General features: G+C 46.2%; 1 protein-coding gene across 1 annotated transcript; it reads left to right on the forward strand.

Annotated features, from left to right (window-relative positions):
- Positions 1-604: 604 nt before the first annotated feature.
- Positions 605-18,252, forward strand: LOC134346506 (zinc-binding protein A33-like). Its single transcript, XM_063047891.1, has 6 exons — positions 605-1,039; positions 1,180-1,275; positions 1,665-1,898; positions 9,512-9,534; positions 9,631-9,749; positions 17,644-18,252. The coding sequence occupies exons 1-6, from the start codon at positions 629-631 to the stop codon at positions 18,174-18,176; spliced, it is 1,416 nt and encodes a 471-aa protein (XP_062903961.1). The 5' UTR covers positions 605-628; the 3' UTR covers positions 18,177-18,252.
- Positions 18,253-19,943: the final 1,691 nt, after the last annotated feature.

Consider the following 19,943-nt stretch of genomic DNA (forward strand, 5'->3'; position numbering starts at 1 on the left):
GTGTTTCCTTCCCACTGAGCTTACGTATAACACCCTGGTTCCAATCTTTACTGCTGTCTGTAGGCATTTCATTTCAGCAGTTCTATATGAGCAGTCTGTTCTGCTTTCTGGCTTGTTTGGGTTTGAGCTAAGTTAAGGGGCTTTGATGTTCAACTTAGGAATGTTGCGTCGCCAATAAGGATGGTGGAATTGGGAGAAGGTTCTAGAGAAGATCGGACGAAGAGGTTTATGTGTGGACACTGGTGTGGGTCGACGTCTTTTTAGTGAGGCCTGGGAGAAGACAGGAGAGAAGCTGGCTGAGGATGCCGTCCAGTTGCACAATGTTGTTTATGGAGTTGAATGACTTCAAGGAGAAAGGACCTATACTCCCAGCCTCACGGATTTAGCGGGACTAAGTCATATCTACTCTAGACATACAGAGTGTGGCAAAGGTGATTTTCTCACCGCTTGTTCCGGTGGCTGTTAGAGAGGGGCTCCAGCCACGGCCAGTAAAAGGGGTTTCGCACACAACAACATAATGTTCATTCCGTGAGACTGCAGCGCGCCTAGTGGACAATCGCGGTACTGCAGGCGTTCAGCAGCTCCCCGAAAGTGAAAGGATCCTGAACCAGGAAGTGCCGGAGTTAACATGGCTTCGAAACGACAGGTCGAGAGTTTAACCGAGGAGGTAATTTGTCCCATCTGCCTGGATTTCTTCACCGATCCGGTGTCACTGGAGTGTGGGCACAACTTCTGTCGCTCCTGCATCACACGGTGCTGGGAAAAGGCGGAGAGAAACTCCTGCCCAGAATGCAGAGAGGAGTTTGCAGACCGCACCCTCAGGGTCAATCGGGCCTTAGCAAATCTGTCTGAGAAAGCTCGAAAACTAAACCTGGATCCGAAAGAGAAGGAAAGTAAACTTCACTGCGAGAAACATGAGGAAGAATTGAAGCTGTTTTGTGAGACGGACAAGAAACTGCTCTGTCTGGTCTGTAGAGACGCGCGGGAACACAGAGAGCACCGCTTCCTGCCGATTGAAGAAGCTGTTGAAGTCTATAAGGTAAAAACAAATCGATTTTGATCACCTGATGTATTTTTCATGACATATTTATTTTCTCACCCCTGGTGTTTATGGGAATAAACTGGCCCGAATCGGCAATGCACCTTTATTGTCTAATTCCTTCACTCTCTGCCTTCCAGGACCGGGTAAAATCTGCCTTAGACTCTCTCACAGAAAAGAAATCCGAGCTCAAGGAAATGGAGCGGCAACAGAAAGAGAAGATTTCCGGAGTTCGGGTGAGGATTTCTTGAGCAGAATTTCCAATTTTGTTGTGTAGTTTTGACCTTTTTAATGCCGAACAGAGTACAGCAGCTCCAGTAACCTGGGTTCGATTCTGACCTCTGGTGCTGTTTGCGTGGAGTTTGCATGTTCTCCTTGAGATCACAGTGGGCCGGCATTATCAAGAAATCTAGGTTGAATGTATCATTCGCTTCTGTAATTAAACCTGTGAAGGCGGGTGGACTGTGAATCAGGTGAGAGGTAATGGGTCAGTGAGGAAGAATCGGTTTCAGGGATTGAATTTCTGAGAATCAGCATAGAGTCAACAGGCTGAATGGCCTCCTTCCAGGTGATAGGGAAATACTTTACAGCCAAATAATAAGCTAGCTTCTCCTTTCATTAACAGAAACAGTCAAACAGCGTTCAGTCCCACATCACTTCCCAGTTTGCTGAACTGCACCAGATTATCACCGAGAAAGAGCAGCGCTTACTCCGAGATCTCAGGAAAGAAGAGGCGAGGATTCTAAATCCAATGGAGATAAATCTTCGAGAGATTCAAGAGAATTTAAATTCTATCCAGGAGGAAATCTCCAAGTTACAGGAACAGATGGCCCAACAAGAACATATCACATTTCTCATGGTGAGAGATTTCAGTTTGGTTCTGTAAAAGTGCAGAGTCTCAAAATGATGTATTTTAACTCAATGTGGTATTTACAGATACTATCATTGTAAACAGATTTAAACCGGACAGGTGTTTTGACTGTTCAGGACTGTTGTGTTCCCCAAACCGGCCTCCCACAACATCTGTACGTCACAGGACAGTCTGCAACCTTCTCGGGAATGAGTTACTCTGATCAGAGCACTGAGCTGGTGATCGTTTCTGTCATTTCCACGTATAATATTCCCTGAGATCAGAGTAACATCCAGTTACAGTCATAGGCTGTGAGTGTGTCTGGTGTGGTGGTTCCGTGGTCTCTCTGTCTCCCAGTGGGAATTGAGATTGAATTGCACATACTTTATACTCTATGGTCGCTAAACAATTGCTACTAGAATGTACAATCATCATAGCAATATTTGATTCTGGGCTTCCTGCTCCCTGGATTACAAATCAATAGGTAATATTAAAAATTTAATTTATAAATTATAGATCGAAAATAGAAAAATGGAAAGTAAGGTAGTGCAAAAAAAAAAAACAAGATGCAGGTCCGGATATTTGGAGGGGACGGCCCAGATCCAGGTCAGGATCCGTTCAGCAGTCTTATCACAGTTAGAAAGAAGCTGTTCCCAAATCTGGCCATACAAGTCTTCAAGCTCCTGAGCCTTCTCCCGGAGGGAAGAGGGACAAAAAGTCTGTTGGCTGGGTGGGTCGTGTCCTTGATTATCCTAGCAGCACTGCTCTGACAGCGTGCGGTGTAAAGTGAGTCCAAGGACGGAAGATTGGTTTGTGTGATGTGCTTCGCTGTGTTCATGATCTTCTGCAGCTCCTTCCGGTCTTGGACAGGACAACTTCCATACCAGGTTGTGATGCACCCTAGAAGAATGCTTTCTCCGATGCATCTATAAAAATTTGTGTGCGTTTTAGGGAATAGGCCAAATTTCTTCAGTTTTCTCATGAGGTAAAGGCGCTGGAGGGCCTTCTTGACAGTGGTCTATGCTTGGTTGGACCAAGTCAGGTCATTTGTGATATTGACCCCGAGGATTAAATATCGACAGCGCCTATGAAAAGTATTCACCACCACCCCCTCCCCCAGCTTGAAAGTTTTCATGTTTTTCATGTTTTATTGTCTCAAAGTAAAAGCAGATCTCTGCATTAGTCTAATTTAATTAGAAATATAAAACAGAAAGTAACTGATTGCATAAGAATTCACCCCCCCGCCACCCGCCCAATGAAGTCAGTATTTAGTAGATGCATCTTTGTCGGTAATTACAGCCTTGATTCTGTGTGGATAGCTCCCTTTCAGCTTTAAACATCTGGACACTATAACTTTTCCCCATTCTTCTTCACAAAGATGCACAAGATCAGTTAGAATGTATGGGGATCGTGAGTGAACAGCACTTTTCAAGTCCAGCCACAAATTCTCAAAGGGATTGCGGTCTGGACTCTGACTTGGCCATTCCAGGACATTAACCTTGTTGTTTTTAAGCCATTCCTGTGTAGATTTGGCTTTATGCTTGGGGTCATTGTCTGGAAAATAAATCTTTTCCCAAGTCGCATTTCTCTTGCAGATTGCATCAGGTTTTCCTCCAGGATTTCCCTGTATTTTGCTACATTCACTTTTCCTCTGCCGTACAAGCCTTCCAGGGCCTGTTGCGGTGAAGCATCCCCACAGCATTATGGAGCCGCCACCATGCTTCACGGTAGGGTGTGTTTTTGATTATGTGCGGTGCTTCCCTTGCGCCTAAAATAGCGTTTAGTCTGATGGTCAAAAAGCTCCATTTTGGTTTCATCAGACCATAGAACCTTCTTCCAGCTGACTTCAGAGTCTCCCACATGCCTTCTGGAAACTCTTGCCAAGATTTCATGTTCACTTTTTTTAACAATGGCTATCTTTTTGCCACTGTCCCATAAAACTGTGATTGGTGAGCAGTTGTTGTTTTCGTAGTCTCTCCTCTCTCAGCCATTGAGGCTTGTAACTCCTCCAGAGTTGTCATAGGTTTCTTGGTGGCCTCTCTGACTAGTCCCCTTCTTGCAGAGTAATTCAGTTGACGTCCTGTTCCAGGCATATTTACAGCTGTGCCATATTGTTTCCATTTCTTCATGATCGACATAATTCAGTGACTTAGAAATTTTCTTGTGTCCATCTCCTGACTTGTGCTTTTCAATAACCTTTTGGCGGAGTTGCTTGGAGTGTTCTTTAGACTTCTTGGTGTAGTTTTTGCCAGGATACTGACTCTCCAGCAGTTGGACCTTCCAGATACAGGTGTATTTTTACTACAATCAATTGAAACATTTTGACTGCACACAGGTCTCCGGAAACAGATCTCCATTTAACTAATCAGGTGACTTCTAAAACCAATTGGCTGCCCTAGTGATAATTTGGTGTGTCATATTTAAGGAGGTGAATTCTAATGCAATCAATTATTTTGTGTTTTATATTTGCAATTAATTTAGATCACTTTGTAGAGATCTGATTTCACTTTGACAAGAAAGAATCTTATTCTTTTGATCAGTGTCAAACAAGCCAAATTAATTCCACTGTGATTCAATTTCTAAAACAATGAAAAATGAAAACTTCCAAGGAGGGTGAACACTTTTTACAGGCACTGTATATCAGCTTGTAACAGGTGCATTGTTTTAGAGACCTTTCTTTTCCAGATATATTCTTCATCAGATTATATCCCATTTTACATCATAGACAGGTCTTTCAACCCTTCTCCTCATATCAATTTCCCACTTCAGAAGCAACCTTCCACCTATCACCACACCCAGCAACAGTGCCCAGAACTCCATAAGAACATAAGAATTAGGAGCAGGAGTCGGCCATCTGGACCATCGAGCCTGCTCCTCCATTCAATAGGATCATGGCTAATCTGACCATGGACTTATCTCCACCTACCTGCCTTTTCCCCATAACCCTTAATTCCACAACTATGCAAAAAATTATCCAACCTTGTCTTAATTATATTTACTGAGGTGGCCTCCACTGTTTCATTGGGCAGAGAATTCCACAATCTCACCTCCCTCTGGGAAAAACAGTTCCTCCTCATCTCTGTCCTAAATTTACTCCCCTGAATCTTGAGGTAGTGCCCCCTAGTTCTAGTCTCACTTACCAGTGGAAAGAACTTTCCTGCCTCTATCTCTTTCATGATTTTATGTTTCTATAAGATCTCCTCTCATCCTTCTGAATTACAACGATACAGTCCCAGGTGACTCAATCTCTCCTCATATCTAACCCCCTCATCTCTGGAATCAACCTGCTGAACCTCCTCATCACCACCTCCAAAGCCAGTATATCCTTCCTCAAGTGAGGAGATCAGAAATGCAGACAGTACTCCAGATGTGGCCTCACCATTATCCTGTACAGTTGCAGCATAACCTCTCTGCTCTGAAATTCAATTTCTCTGGCAATGAAGGCCAACATCCCATTTGCCTTCTTGACAGCCTGCTGCTCCTGCAAACCAATCTTCTTGCGACTCATGCACAAACACTCCCAAGTCCCTCTGCACAGCAGCATGCTAAAAACCTTCACCATTTTAATAATAAGCTGATCTTCCACTTTTCCTTCCAAAGGAGATGACCTCACACTTACCAACATTGTACTCCAGCTGCCAGGCCCTTGCCCATTCACTTAACCTATCTATATCTCTCTGCAGACTCTTCGTAACCTCTGCTCAATTTACTGTCATCAGCAAAATTAAATACACTGATTCTGTCTTCCAGTTTGTGGGTGTATATGGTGAACAGTTGCAGACCCAGTACTGACCCCTGCAGCACATCACTCACCACTGATCGCCAACCATGGGAACACCCATGTATCCCAACTCTCTGCTTTCTGTTGGTTAACTAATCCTCTAGCCATGTTAATACATCACCCCAACTCTATGCATCCTTATCTTATGGATAAGTCTTTTATGTGGCACCTTATCAAATGCCTTTTGGAAGTCTCAGTAAATAACTTCTATCTGTATTCTATCCACTGCGCTCATTATATCCTCAACGAACTCCAGTAAGTTTGTCACACAGGAGCTGTCTTTGCTGAATCCATGCTGCTCTGTCCGGTAGATCCATTTCTTTCCAGATGCCCCACAATTTTTTTTTAATGAGAGCTTCAAGCATTTTCCCAGCTACAGACATGAAACTAACTGGCGTATAGTTGCCTGCCTTTTGCCTACATCCTTTGTTGAACAGTGGCGTGACTTTCACCGTCTTCCAATCCTCCGAGACCTGCCCAGAATCTTGAGAGATTTAGTAAATTATCACCGAAGCCTTTGCCATTTCTTTCAGTATCCTGGGATGTATTCCAGGACCTACCGATCTTTAGGCTCACATGTTTGCTCAGCGCTACCCCTTTAGTGATCGCTATTGTGTTGAGGTCCTCACCTCTTATCGCAGTCATATACTTTCTCTTTGGCATGTTAGATGTGTCCTCCACCCCAAAGACCGAAACAAAATAGCCATTCAAAACCTCGGCCATTTCCTCATTACGGAATATCAATTCCCCTTTCTCGTCCTACAAGGGACCTACGTTCCCCTTGGCCACCCTTTTCCGCTTTATAAAATGATAAAATCTTTTACTATCCATTTTTATATTTTGTGCCTGTTTATTTTCATAATCTATCTTACCTTTCTTTATCGTTCACTTGTTGGTTCTTTGTTACTTTTTAAAGTTTTCAGAATTTTCCAGTTTCCCACTACTCTTGGCGACTTTGTAGGCACGAGCTTTCAGTTTGATGCCTTCCTTTAGTTCCTTAGTTATTGATGGCTCTCCCCACCCTTACTGTCCTTGTTTTTAACTGGAATATACTTCTGTTGAGCACCATTAAAAATCTCTTTGAAAGTCTTCCACTGTTCCTGAACCGTCCCACCATATAGCCTGTGTTCCCAGTCTACCACATCCAGCTCTTCCCTCATCCCTTTGTAGTCTCCCTTGTTTAGGCATAATACACTGGTTTTAGATCAAATCATTGTACTCTCCATTTGTATGAGAAACCCAGTCATACCATGATCACTCTTTCCAAGAGAATCCTTAACTACAAGATCCCTAATATTTCCTGTCTCATTGCACAAGACCCGATCGAAGTTACCACATTCCCTTCCAGGTTCAGTGGCATGCTATTCAAGAAAGTTATCACATATGATTCTATGAAGCCCTCCTCAAGAATGCCTCCACCAACTTGATTCACCCAGTTAAAGTACCCACGATAACTGCTCATGCCTCAGATATTTCTCTGTTTATTGCCTGTGCCACTGTAATGTTATTATTCAGTGGCTAATAGACAACTCCCACCAGTGATTTTTCTCCCTTTACTATTCCTAATCGCTACGTTCTGCTCCTTAGATCTAATATCGTCTTTCACTATCACCCGGATCTCATCCTTAATTAAGAGTGTTACTGCACCTCCTTTAGCTTCCTGCCCATCCTTCCGTATCACCTGATATCCTTGGATATTTAATTCCCAAACCTCTCCACCATGCAACCATGTTTCTGTAATGGCCACTAAATCAAACCCCTTTATACTGACTGGTACCACAACTTGACTGACCTTGTTATGAATACTACGGGCATTCAGGTAAAGTGCCCTTACAATCTAGTGATCTTTGTGTCTTTTGCACTTGTCTTTTCCGCACTCCACCCTTACTTTCTCTTTTGTCACTTCTGTTTTTCCTATATCTCTATCCATGCTTTTCTCTTTTACTTTATCCAGACGTCTCCAATCTGTTGAACCCACTCCCCATCTATTTAGTTTAGAGTCCTATCCACAGCCCTCATTATGCCATTCACCAGGATTCGGGTCCCATCACGGTTCAGATGGAGCCCGTCCCATTAGAACAGCTCCCTCTTCCCCAATACGGGTGCCAGTTTCCTATGAATTCAAACACACTTCTCCCACACCAGTCGTGGTGTCACACATTGAACTCTCTCAACCTTCTTAACCCTGAGCCAATTTGCACGTGGCTCAGGTAGTAATCCAGAGAAGACCGCCTTTTTGTTTCTGCTTTTTAATTCAGTCCCTTGCTGCTCAAATTCCCTCAGTAGAACCTCCTTCCTCATTCTTCCAATGTTGTTGGTATCCAGACGGACCATGACAACTGGATCTTTCCCCTCCCAATGCAAACTCCTCTGCAGGTCAGATAAGATGTCTGGAACCCGGCCACCAGGGAGACAACACAACCTTCGGGACACTCTATCCCTGCGACAGAGAACTCTGTCTATTCCCCTGACTATACCATCCCCAATTACCAATACATTTCTCTTCTCTCCCACCATCCCCTCGAATGGCTCCCTGAATCACGGTGTCACAGTTAGGTTGCTCATCCTTCCTACAGCCTCCACTCTCATCCACACAGGGAGCAAGAATCTCAGACCTGAGACTCAAGAGCTGAGGCTCCTCCAGTACTCTCTTGGACCCCACTACCCACCTCACCCACAGTCAGACCCTCTTGTCCCGGACCACAGACTGAAATTGAGGCAGCTAATCTAATGGGTGTGCCCACCTCCCGAAACAGAGAATCCAGGTAACTCTCCCCCTCCCTGATGTGCCTCAGTGTTTGAAGCTCAGATTCCAGGTCAGCAGCTTTGAGCCTGAGTTCCTGGAGCACCAACGCTTGCTGCAGATGTGGTCACCAGGAACCACAATGGGGCCCACCAGCTCCCACATCATGCAGCTGCAGCACACCATCTGATCCTGCATCATCCCTACTTGATTTAATTAGTTGTAGTCTGGTGACTTTTTATTCAACCACTACAAAAGCTTTACCCAATACTCAACTGTGCTTCCTCACAGAAGCTTCTTGAGCCAAAATCGGTAAGCTATACCGCGAAGGAACTGTAAGTCCCACCTTGTTGGTCCGACAACACTTCGTCACTATTCTAATTATTGGTTTGCTTTCTCTCTTTGTAAAACACGCGAAGTGCCTCTATTACCGCGGGCGCTAGCAAACGGCTTATGCAAAGACGAAAAAAAATGGCCTCTCAAAACAAGGGATAGGCTAGAAAAAAAATTCCTTTGTGGCCACTGTAAGGTGACCAAACACAAGTTATAGAAGCAGTCATGTCCATAATTTAAAATGTAACAAAAGAATGCTGCACGCCAAACCAACCAAAGCTCTTTCTCTCACACACACTAATTCACTGTCACTCTTCTGAACAGCATGCAGAGTTGGACTGGAGTCTGTATATGTTTATCCAGCTTCCCCATTACATTCTATCTCTGCTGTTCCACTTCAACCACTCCTGTGGCAGTGAGTTCCACATTCCCTTCACTACATTTCAAGCAGAGATACGTTCTGTACCCACACCCAATCCAATCCACCACTAATCTTAAATTTCGGCATCTGATCCTCCCTGACATGATATCCCAATAAAAATGGACAGCCTGTCCAGTCTTTCCCATCAGTTCCATCCTCACAGTTATGGGATAATTATCAGAAACATTCCTTGTACTTTCTCGTGGGTTCTGTGTCCCTTGTTGCAGTATCCCCTTTCTCCTTGTGTGAGCTGAGAAGTGGGAAATTTCAATAACTTGGCTCAAATTCCTGCTGTCAGGATGCACACAGTCAGTGAATTGAGATCTACTTTTTATTTATTTCAGGAGGAAGCTCGTCGGAAGAGGAGGTAGGACATAGTTTTTACTGAAATACTGTATGGATTTGTAAAATAGTTCAAATATCACTGATGCTCAGTTTATAACCAGCTGTGTAATATTTACAGGATTAGTGATGATGAACATCTGCTGTCAGTGACACAGGGTGCCCTACCTGTCCAAAAATTCGATCAGCCCTTTTTGTTGAACACAACGTTGAGAGAAATGTCTGATACAATTAAGCGAGGTAAACATTTACAGTTTCCTTTCTCAATGTTTGTGAACAATTTTAAGCAATACTTACTCGCAAAGACTGTCTGTAACTCTGGGTGAAGACATCACTGTCACATGGTCAGCTGGAGATGTCCGACCCCTGAACACACCAACAATGGGGCACACTACACCCAATACACGGGACTGTTAGATTATGCACTGTATCCTGAACCAATTCACACTGTACAAACATGCCAAGACGTCACCAGGTAATCAAAGCTGGTATCTGTCCTGTGAGTGGGATTGTCATGAAAATACGTACGAGTCCTTCAGAGAAGGAAATCTGCTTCACTCAGCCTGTCTGACCTGTCCGTGACTGCAGACTCTGACTGACTCAGGTCTGCCCCCTGCTGGACTCGCGAGTCTCACTATTATCAACCCCCACATTGAAGCATTGTCAGACTGAGCCCGGACACACCTCCCAGCATTGACCTCGGTCAAGATTTCATCTCGGGAGAAGCTCACACATCATTCCCAGCCTGGCAAAGTTCCCTCACATACATACACAGAACAACTGGCAGATCATTCCCCGTCCCGACATCCATCTGCCTTCTCCCTCACCTGGACTCACCTCTCACCCGACAACTCTTGCTCATCCCCCTCTCCTATTTCTTATTCTGCATCTTATTCTTATTCTCCATTATGTTGCCTTCCTTTCCAGTCCGGGTGAATGGTCTCAGCCTGAAGTGTCAACTCTTTCATTTCCCTCCGTAAACCGTGCGTGACTCAAGTTCCTCTGGCATTTTGTGTGTGTGACCGGCAAGATTCCGGTTGTGAATGAACCCAGTGACTGAGATTCCAGAGCCACCAGGATAGAGAGCTCCAAAGATTCACAACCCTCTGCGAGAAGAAAGTTCTCCTCTTCTCAATGCGAATTGACATTTCCCTTATTCAGAGTCTGTGAGCTCTGGTTCCAGACTCATCGGCCAAGGGAAACATCCTCCCTGCATCCAGCCTGTCGAGCCTTGTTAGAAGTTTATAACTTTCCATGGAATTCATCAACACAGCCAGGCTCCAGGGAGAGATTCCTCAGGAAGATGATCTGGGAATGGGTTTCGCCGATGTTTATTCACAGGGATTTCAACACACATTTGTGGCTAGTAAACGGTGAATATTCTGTGGTTGTTCACTGAGGCTGCAGTTACAGCTTTAGTTCACTTTATTTCTCCTCTCTCCACAAATCTGACTGCTCTGAGATTTGATCATTTCAGAAGCCGGCACCTCCCTACATTGAATTCCCAGTGTTTCTGCGGTTGTCAGATCCTCGTTCCCTCCCCTCGGGTGGCTCTTTTTTCGAGTTGAGAAACAGGACATTCAGTGAAAAGCTGCAATACCAAAGGCAGCAACACCCCCACATCCTCTGTTGATATCTCATTTGAGCCATTGAGATATAAACAGGGAATCGGGCCCTTCGGCCCATCTTGTCTATACTATAATTATAAATAATGAGAAGTATAAATAACATTATCAATAATCAAAAATGTTTCAGTGATCCTGTAGTAATCTAAATAAACACCTTCATTGTTCACTATATGACCAATTTTGCCATCATCTACAAACTTACATCCATGCCATCTATATTATCTTCCAAATCGTTAGTACCAATGAACAGTGGACCCTGAACCGATCTCCACGGTACACGACTGGTCACAGTGCTCCAGTCTGGACAGCAGCTCTCCACCATCACCCTCTGTCTCCTGCTACCAGTCAATTTTACATCCAATTAGATAGCTCACCCTGGATCCCAAGTGATCAAACCTTCTCTTCGATCCTTTCTCATGGAAGCTTGTCAAAGTCCCTGCTAAAGTTCACGTGGACAATGTCTATCACCCTATTCTCAGCAGTCCTTTCTGTCACTTCACCAAAGAAAAATAGTTAAATTTATGAGTCACTATTTCCCAGGCATAAAACAGAGTTGAATATCCTGAGTCAGTCCCTGCCTTTCCAAATGCTGGTAAATCTGTCTCTCAGTCTCCATTCCAGTAATTGCCCCACCACTGATATTAGACTCAGTGGCCTGGAGTTCCCTGGCTTGACCTTCCAGTCCCTCTTAACTCAAGACAACACCTGAGCCACCCTCCTGCCTTCCAGCAGCTCACCTGTGGTGAAATGTGAAGCAAATATATCCACCAGGGCCCTGAATTTGTTCCCTAGTCTCAAGGTACTCAGACAGAGCAGATCACGTTCTGGGGCTCATTAACCTCTGATACTTCCAGCACCTTCACTTTTGCACTGTGGTATGTTCCAAGACGCCACTGTTCATGTTCCTTAATTCCATAGTTTCCATGCCCTCTGCCTGCGAAATATTGATTTAAAACCTCCCCCATCTCCTTTTATCAATGACTACATTGATCCTTAGGGTGACCTGTTCGAGTCAGGTTGTCATACATTTGGCCCAAATGTCCATGCTGACTGTGTTGCCCAGTGAGCTGGTGCCATCTGCTCACGTTTGATCCATAGCCCCATAAAACTCTTCAATCCATGTACTACCTACTGTAGATTCTTTCAAATGTTGCCTGCAGAAGGCAGCGGGTGGTGGTGGAGGGAGTACATTCAGATTGGAGGATTGTGACTAGTGGTGTCCCACAAGGATCTGTTCTGGGACCTCTACTTTTTGTGATTTTTATTAACGACCTGGATGTGGGGGTAGAAGTGGGGGTTGGCAAGTTTGCAGATGACACAATGGTTGGTGGTGTTGTAGGTAGTGTAGAGGATTGTCAAAGATTGCAGAGAGACATTGATAGGATGCAGAAGTGGGCTGAGAAGTGGCAGATGGAGTTCAACCCGGAGAAGTGTGAGGTGGTACACTTTGGAAGGACAAACTCCAAGGCAGAGTACAAAGTAAATGGCAGGATACTTGGTAGTGTGGAGGAGCAGAGGGATCTCGGGGTACATGTCCACAGATCCCTGAAAGTTGCCTCACAGGTGGATAGGGTAGTTAAGAAAGCTTCTGGGGTGTTAGCTTTCATAAGTCGAGGGATAGAGTTTAAGAGTCGCGATGTAATGATGCAGCTCTATAAAACTCTGGTTAGGCCACACTTGGAGTATTGTGTCCAGTTCTGGTCGCCTCACTATAGGAAGGATGTGGAAGCATTGGAAAGGGTACAGAGGAGATTTACCAGGATACCTGGTTTAGAAAGTATGCATTATGATCAGAGATTAAGGGAGCTAGGGCTTTACTCTTTGGAGAGAAGGAGGATGAGAGGAGACATGATAGAGGTGTACAAGATAATAAGAGGAATAGATAGAGTGAATAGCCAGTGCCTCTTCCCCAGGGCACCACTGCTCAATACAAGAGGACATGGCTTTAAGGTAAGGGGTGGGAAGTTGAAGGGGGTTATTAGAGGAAGGTGTTTTACTCAGAGAGTGGTTGGTGCGTGGAATGCACTGCCTGAGTCAGTGGTGGAGGCAGATACACTAGTGAAGTTTAAGAGACTACTAGACAGGTATATGGAGGAATCTAAGGCAGGGGCTTATATGGGAAGCAGGGTTTGAGGGTCGGCACAACTTTGTGGGCCGAAGGGCCTGTACTGTGCTGTACTATTCTATGTTCTATGTTTGATGTTCTATTTCTAGCAGGGTATTCTAAATAGGCACCACCCTTTGTGTGAAGAAAATATTTCTGATGTCCCTTTTAAATCCACCGGCTCTGATCTTAAACCTTTGCAGTCTTGTTCCTCACACACCCTCTCTGGGGAAAATCCCTAATTTGGAAGGGGATGAGGACCGGAGTGATAGGGCTGAGGATGGGGCAGTTGATATACAAGTTGATGCATTGTGTAGTGGGACGGTGAGGAAGAACAGACAGATGATGGGACTGAAATGCAGTCGGTGGGATGAGTTGCAGTCAACAGGGGGCAAAGTCTAAAAGAGTAACCAATACAGGACTGAAGGTGCTATATTTGAATGCACGAGGTACACAGAATAAGGTAGATGATCTTGTAGCACAATTAGAGACCGGTAGGTATGACATCATGGGCATCACTGAATAGTGGCTGAAAGAAGATCATAGTTGGGAGCACAGAGTAGATCTGGAAAGGTGGTTTCCCCTGGTGGGTGAGTCCAGGACAGGAGGCCACAGTCCTAGAATTACAGGGTACCCATTTGAAACAGAGAAGAGAAGAAATTTTTTTAGCCAGATAGTTGTGTATTTATGGAATTCGTTGCTACATCCAGCTGTGGAGGCCCGATCATTGAGGGTGTTTACGGAGGAGATTGATAGGTATCGAATTAGTCAGGCTATCAAGAGATATGGGGAAAAATCGGAAATTGGAACGAGATGGGAGAATAGTTTAGCTCATGGTGGAGTGGCGGAGCAGACTTGATGGGCCGAATGGTCTACTTCTGCCCCTTTGTCTTGTGATCTTAACATCCAAGGATACACAGGGTATCGAAGGGACCAGCAGGCAGGCAGAGTGGGTGCATTGGCTCTGTTGGTAAAAATTGAAATCAAATCCTCAGAAAGAGGTGACATAGGATTGGAAGGTTTAGATTCTTGTGGGAAGAGCTACGAGCCTGCAAAGGTGAAAACACCCTGTTGGGAGTTAGATGCATTCTTCCGAACAGTAGCGAGGACATGGGATATACGTTACAATGGGAGATAGAAAACGCATGTAATAAAGGCACTGTTCTGATAACTATGGGGAATTGCAATATGCAGGTGGGTTGGCAAAATCTGGTTGAGCTGAAGCCTGAGAAATGGAATTTGTAGGGTGGCTTTTTAGAGCAGCTTGTGCATGAGCATACAAGGAGATCGGGGTTCTGGACTGAGTGTTGTATAATGAACTGAATTTGATGAGGGAGCTTAAGGTAAAGGAACCCTGAGTAGATCGTGATCATAACATGGGAGAATTCACCCTGCAGATGAACAGGGAGGAGATACAGTCAGATCTGTCAGCATGACAGTGGGGTAAAGGGAATTACGGAGGCATGAGACAGTAACTGGCCAAAGCTGATTGGAAGGAGACACGATCAGGGATGATTCAAAGGTCAAAGTAATTTTATTGTGAAAATACAATTGTGCTAAAAATGGCAAATGCAATGTTGGCATTCATTTCAAAGGGATTCGAATATAAAAACAATGAGATAATGCTGAGTCTTTATAAGACACACGTCAAGCTGCATTTGGAGTACTGTCCACAGTTTTGACCCAATATCTCAGAAAGGATGTGTTGTCGTTGGAGAGAGTCCAGAAGAGGTTCACGAGGATCATTCCAGGAATGAAGGGGTTAACATATAAAGAATGTTTGGCAGCTTTGTGTCTGTACTCACTGGAATTTAGAAGAGTGCGGGGAGATATCATGAAACCTACTGAATATTGAAAGAATCAGATAAAGTGGAGGTCGAGAGGATGTTTCCTATAGTGTGGGTGTCCAGAACTAGAGGCACAGACTCAACATTGAGGGGAGACCCATTAGAACAGAGTAAGGAGGGATTTATTTAACCAGAAAGTAGTGAATCTGTTCAATGCTCTGCCAAAGACAGCTGTGAAGACCAAGACCGTAGGTATATTTAAAGTGAAAACTGATAGTTTTCTGATTGGTCCGTTTATGGACAGAAGGCAGATATAGTGGGTTTGAGTGGAATCTGGGATAAGCCATGATGGAATATTCGATGGGCTGAATGGCCTAAATCTGCTCTTATATCTTATGGTCCTATTGGTCTATTCATTACTCATTATCTTCCATACCCATGTCTCTAAGAACACACTGAGGGCCTCTCCCATCTCCTGTATCTCCAGGTGCAGTGGCTCGGTAGCGTAGTGGTTAGCACAACGCTTCACAGTACAGGTGACAAGAGTTCAATTCCCACCGCTGCCTGCACGGAGTTTGTACTTTCTCCCTGGCACCGTGTGGGTTTCCTCCGTGTGCTCTGGTTTCCTCCCACAGTCCAGAGATGTAACGGTCGGTAGGTCATTGTAAATTGTCCCATGATGCGTCTAGGATCAAATCAGGGGATTTCTGGGTGGTGTGGTTCGAAGGGCTGGAAGGGCCGATTCCCCTCTGTATGTCAATAAATTTATCATTAATGATGGAAACCCTGCATCAGGACAGAGAGTGGAGTGTGTGGGTGATGAGGGGCTGTGAGGGGAGTGGGTTTGTGGGAAGGGGGACAAAGATCCCTTATAAATCATTCCCCTCTCACCTTAAATCTACACCCTCCAGTTTTGGACACCTTATTCTGGGAAAAAAATGGCACCTTACCTTTGCCCCCTCATAATTTTATATACCTTGACAAGGGGTCACCCCCAAACTCCAGGGAAATAGCCCCAGTTTATCCAGTCTCTCATTTTAAACCAAGCCCTGCAGTCCTGGTAACATCCTCCTGAATCTTCCTGTCCAGTGTAATGACATCCATCCCACAGTCCGGCAACCAGGAATGCACACAGTACTCCGAGTGTGGTCTACCATCGATGTCAACGGCCTTGGTGAAGTTCATGTGGACAATGTCAATCACCCTGTCCTGGTCAATCCTTTCTGTCACCTCTTCAAGAATCTCAGTCAAATTTGTGAGATGTGATTTTGCGAGCACAATGTCATCCTCACCTTTCCGGATGCTGCTCTATCCCGTCTCTCAGAAACTTTCCAACCACTGATGTTAGCCTCAGTGTCCTGGAGTTCCCCAGTGTCATCTTCCAGCCCTATTAATTAAATGGACAACCTCAGCCGCTATCCAATCATCTGGGACATCAGCTGTGGCTAAACGTGAAGCAAATAAATCTGCCAGGGTCCCTGTAATTTCATCCCCTATCCTAATGAGTGTCTGAGGGGGTTGGGGTTACAGAAAGAGGCAAAGAGACCCTCACAACCCATCTTCATCCCCCAACACTTTCTAGTTGCCCCGAAACACACAGTTCAGCCACAGGCTTTCCACCCCTCCCCCACCTGGTTCTGGTTCTATCTGTCATTCATCTCTCCCCCAATGGTTCCCATTATCAGCTCACACTCCCCACCCTCCCCCAAAACTTCACTCCATCTTCCACTCACCGTTTTGTCTCTGTGTCTGTCTTTGTCTATCATTCACTTCCCAATGTCTCCCAGCTCCAGCTCACATCCTTACCCCGCCCTACCTGGGGCAACCTGCTCATCATCCTTCACCCCTCCTCAGTCCACAGTCACCTCAGACTCGTCTCATCCTTCACCCCTCCTCAGTCACATTACATCCTTACTTTACAAGGACATCTAAGTCCCTTTGCACCTCAGTTTTCTGTATTTTCTCTCCATGAGAATCAGAGAGAGACGGGGTGAGTGGTTTTCTTTATCGGTCAGAATACTGAGTACAGGAGCTGGGACTTCCTGTTACAAGACCTTGGTGCTGCCACGTTTGGAGCAGTGTGTACTGTTCTGGTTACCTTGCTACAGGAGGGATGTCATTCAACTGGAGAGGGTGCAAAACAGGTTTACAAGGACGTGACTGGGACTGGAGAGCTTGGGTTAAGAGCAGAGGCAGGACAGGCTGGGACTTTCTCCCTGAAGCCGAGGAGACTGTAGAGGTGGGTGCAGTTTTAAAATACATCTTGTCAGGTACCTGGATAAGAAAGGTGTGAAGGTAGAATGGGAAAATGCAACTAGTTCTTTAAAGCAAGTTGGGCTGAAGAGTTTCTCTGACCGTCTCTTTAAGTCCCTGCTGTATTCACTTTGTGCGTGTTGTTCGGGGAAAAATCCGCTCTCCATCCCGGAGGAGAAACCTCGGGAAGATGCTGGTTGTCCATTCGCTGTGTTTTGTTTAAACCCGATGAAAGGGTCCGGTCGGCCACCCGACTGAGCCTGAGGCCCAGCGGCCTCTCCCCCGGTCCGGTCCCGGGGCCGCGCTGCCCGAGTCTCCCCGCGATCCCCGGGGACTCTCTAATTCTCTGCTTCTCCCCCCAGTCTCTGTCACCCTGGATGTGGAAACGGCGAGTCCGTGGCTCGAGGTGTCTGAGGATCGGAAGAGTGTGAGATACACCGGGACCCGGAGGGATCTCCCTGACACCGGGAAGAGGTTCACACACTGGGCTTGTGTGCTGGGATCGGAGGGATTCACATCGGGGAGACATTACTGGGAGGTGGAGGTGACGGGGAGTCGGTGCTGGTGCCCGGGAGTCGCCGCAGAGTCTGTGGAGAGGAAGAGATGGGTCACACCGAGTCCGGAGACCGGATTCTGGATCATCCGGCGGGTTAATGACGAGATGTGGGTTCACACCTCCCCAGAGTCCCGTCTCCCTGCCGGTCCCATCCCTGGGAGGGTGGGAGTTTATCTCCGTTACCAGTCCGGGACAGTTTCATTTTACAACGCGGAGACCAAGTCCCATCTCCACACCTTCACTGGGAATAAATTCATGGGGAAACGTTATCCTTTCTTCTGGACTGGGAATAAAAACGAGTGTCTGAGAATCTGCTCCGGTTCCGCTCCGGGTCTGTAAACGGGTCGGGACCCGGGACCGGCGTCAGGAGTAGTCAGTGTAAATATAAATGTACGGAGAGTGAAATAAACACGATGTGAGAATTATCGATCCATTAATTTTAACTCGTTCACCGCATCCGTCAACGGGACAGAAACACCGCGGATTCAGCAGCAGCCGCGGGCGGCGGGTCCGGAGCTCCCCGGCTCCCCCGGGTGCTAAAGTCCACCCGCACCGGGACAGGTGAAGTGTGGAAATGTGTCAGAAGCTGGGAGAAGAGGTGGCAGTGATAAAGATGATGGGCAGATGGAGAGGGTGGGTGAGGAGGGTAAAATGCTGGAAGCATTCAACCGGTCAGTCACAATCCATGGAGTTCGTATTTCTCACCAATTATCTCTCCCGAAATCTCCACCTATCACCTGTCACTTTGTCCTTCTTCCTCCCCTCCCCTCACCTTCTTAGCCTGACGTTTCCTCTTCCTTTCCTATCCTGATGAAGAGTCTCAGCCTGAAACATCGACTGTTTACACTTCTCCATAGGCGCTGCCTGACCTGCTGAGTTCCTCCAGCATTTTGTGTGTGTTGCTCTGGATTTCCAGCATCAGCAGAATTTCTAGTGTTTTTGATTCAAACCCTGCCCGACCTGTGGATTTCTGATATTTTCTGTTTTTGGGTTGGTTTCTTGAGCATCTCGCAGGAGATTCTGCAATGAGAAGCTAAACTGAAATAGGTGATCTCTGAGAAATCGTGCATTTTGAGCTGGTGAAGTGAGAGTGCTGTACGAAGCAGTCCCTCCATCTACGTTGGGCTTTACCGATGTCTCGGAGGCCGCCCGGATACACTGGATGAGACTGACAGACTCACAGGTGAAGTGTCCCTCACATTTGGGCCCTGAATGGTGGTGAGGGAGGAGGTGTAGACTTGTCCCACTCACAGGAGTAAGTGCCGGGTGGGAGATCACTGGAGAGTGAGGAGTGGAAAAGGGAGTCGAATGGAGAGCGATCCCTACGGAAAGAGGTGGAAAATATCTCGACGGGAATCTGATGTTCCGCTGTAGCGCAAACATTTATGGTGGTTGGTCGGCACGGCAGCAAAGTGGTTGGTGGAATCGCTTTATATCACCTGCGATCACTGATCAGAGTTCGATTCCCGACACTGCCTGTCAGGAGTTTGTACGTTCTTCCCGTCACCGTGTAGATTTCCTCCCATTGGATTATGGGCAGATTCCGATGTTTGGTGCGTTCAACAGCTTGGGATCACCGATGGGAACAGAAGCACAATGCAGGGGAGAGAGAGAGAGAGAGAGAGAGAGAGAGAGAGAGAGAGAGAGAGAGAGAGAGAGAGAGAGAACTAACTCCAGAAGCCACCTGCCTGAAGAACAGGGATATCACTGTGGATACTGGGAGGGGACGGGGCGAGGGGTGACCAAGCAGTCCAGTCGAAGGTGACAGCGGTCAGGTCTCTGGCACTGAGTCTGGCTCTGTGACTCCGAAGGGAAGGAGGGGAGGAATGGTGAGCTGTGGTGATGGGGATTCATTAGTTCGGGGAACAGAAAGGACGTTCCGTGCACAAGAACAACATTCCCGGATGGTGCGTGTCCTCCCAGGTCCCAGGGCACGGAAATCTCAGCTTGAGTCCTGAGGGTTGTTAAGTGGGAGGGTGAACAGGCAGACATCGTCTGGTCAGGGACAGTGAGGGAAACTGGTCCAGGAACCCAATGGCTGCAGGCCGTAGACATGGTGAGTTCAGTGCTGAGGAGAGTGTCGATGGTTGTAACTCGTTACAGACA

Source organism: Mobula hypostoma, chromosome 5 (genome assembly GCF_963921235.1).
Source record: "Mobula hypostoma chromosome 5, sMobHyp1.1, whole genome shotgun sequence".
In the NCBI taxonomy this organism is placed as follows: domain Eukaryota; kingdom Metazoa; phylum Chordata; class Chondrichthyes; order Myliobatiformes; family Myliobatidae; genus Mobula; species Mobula hypostoma.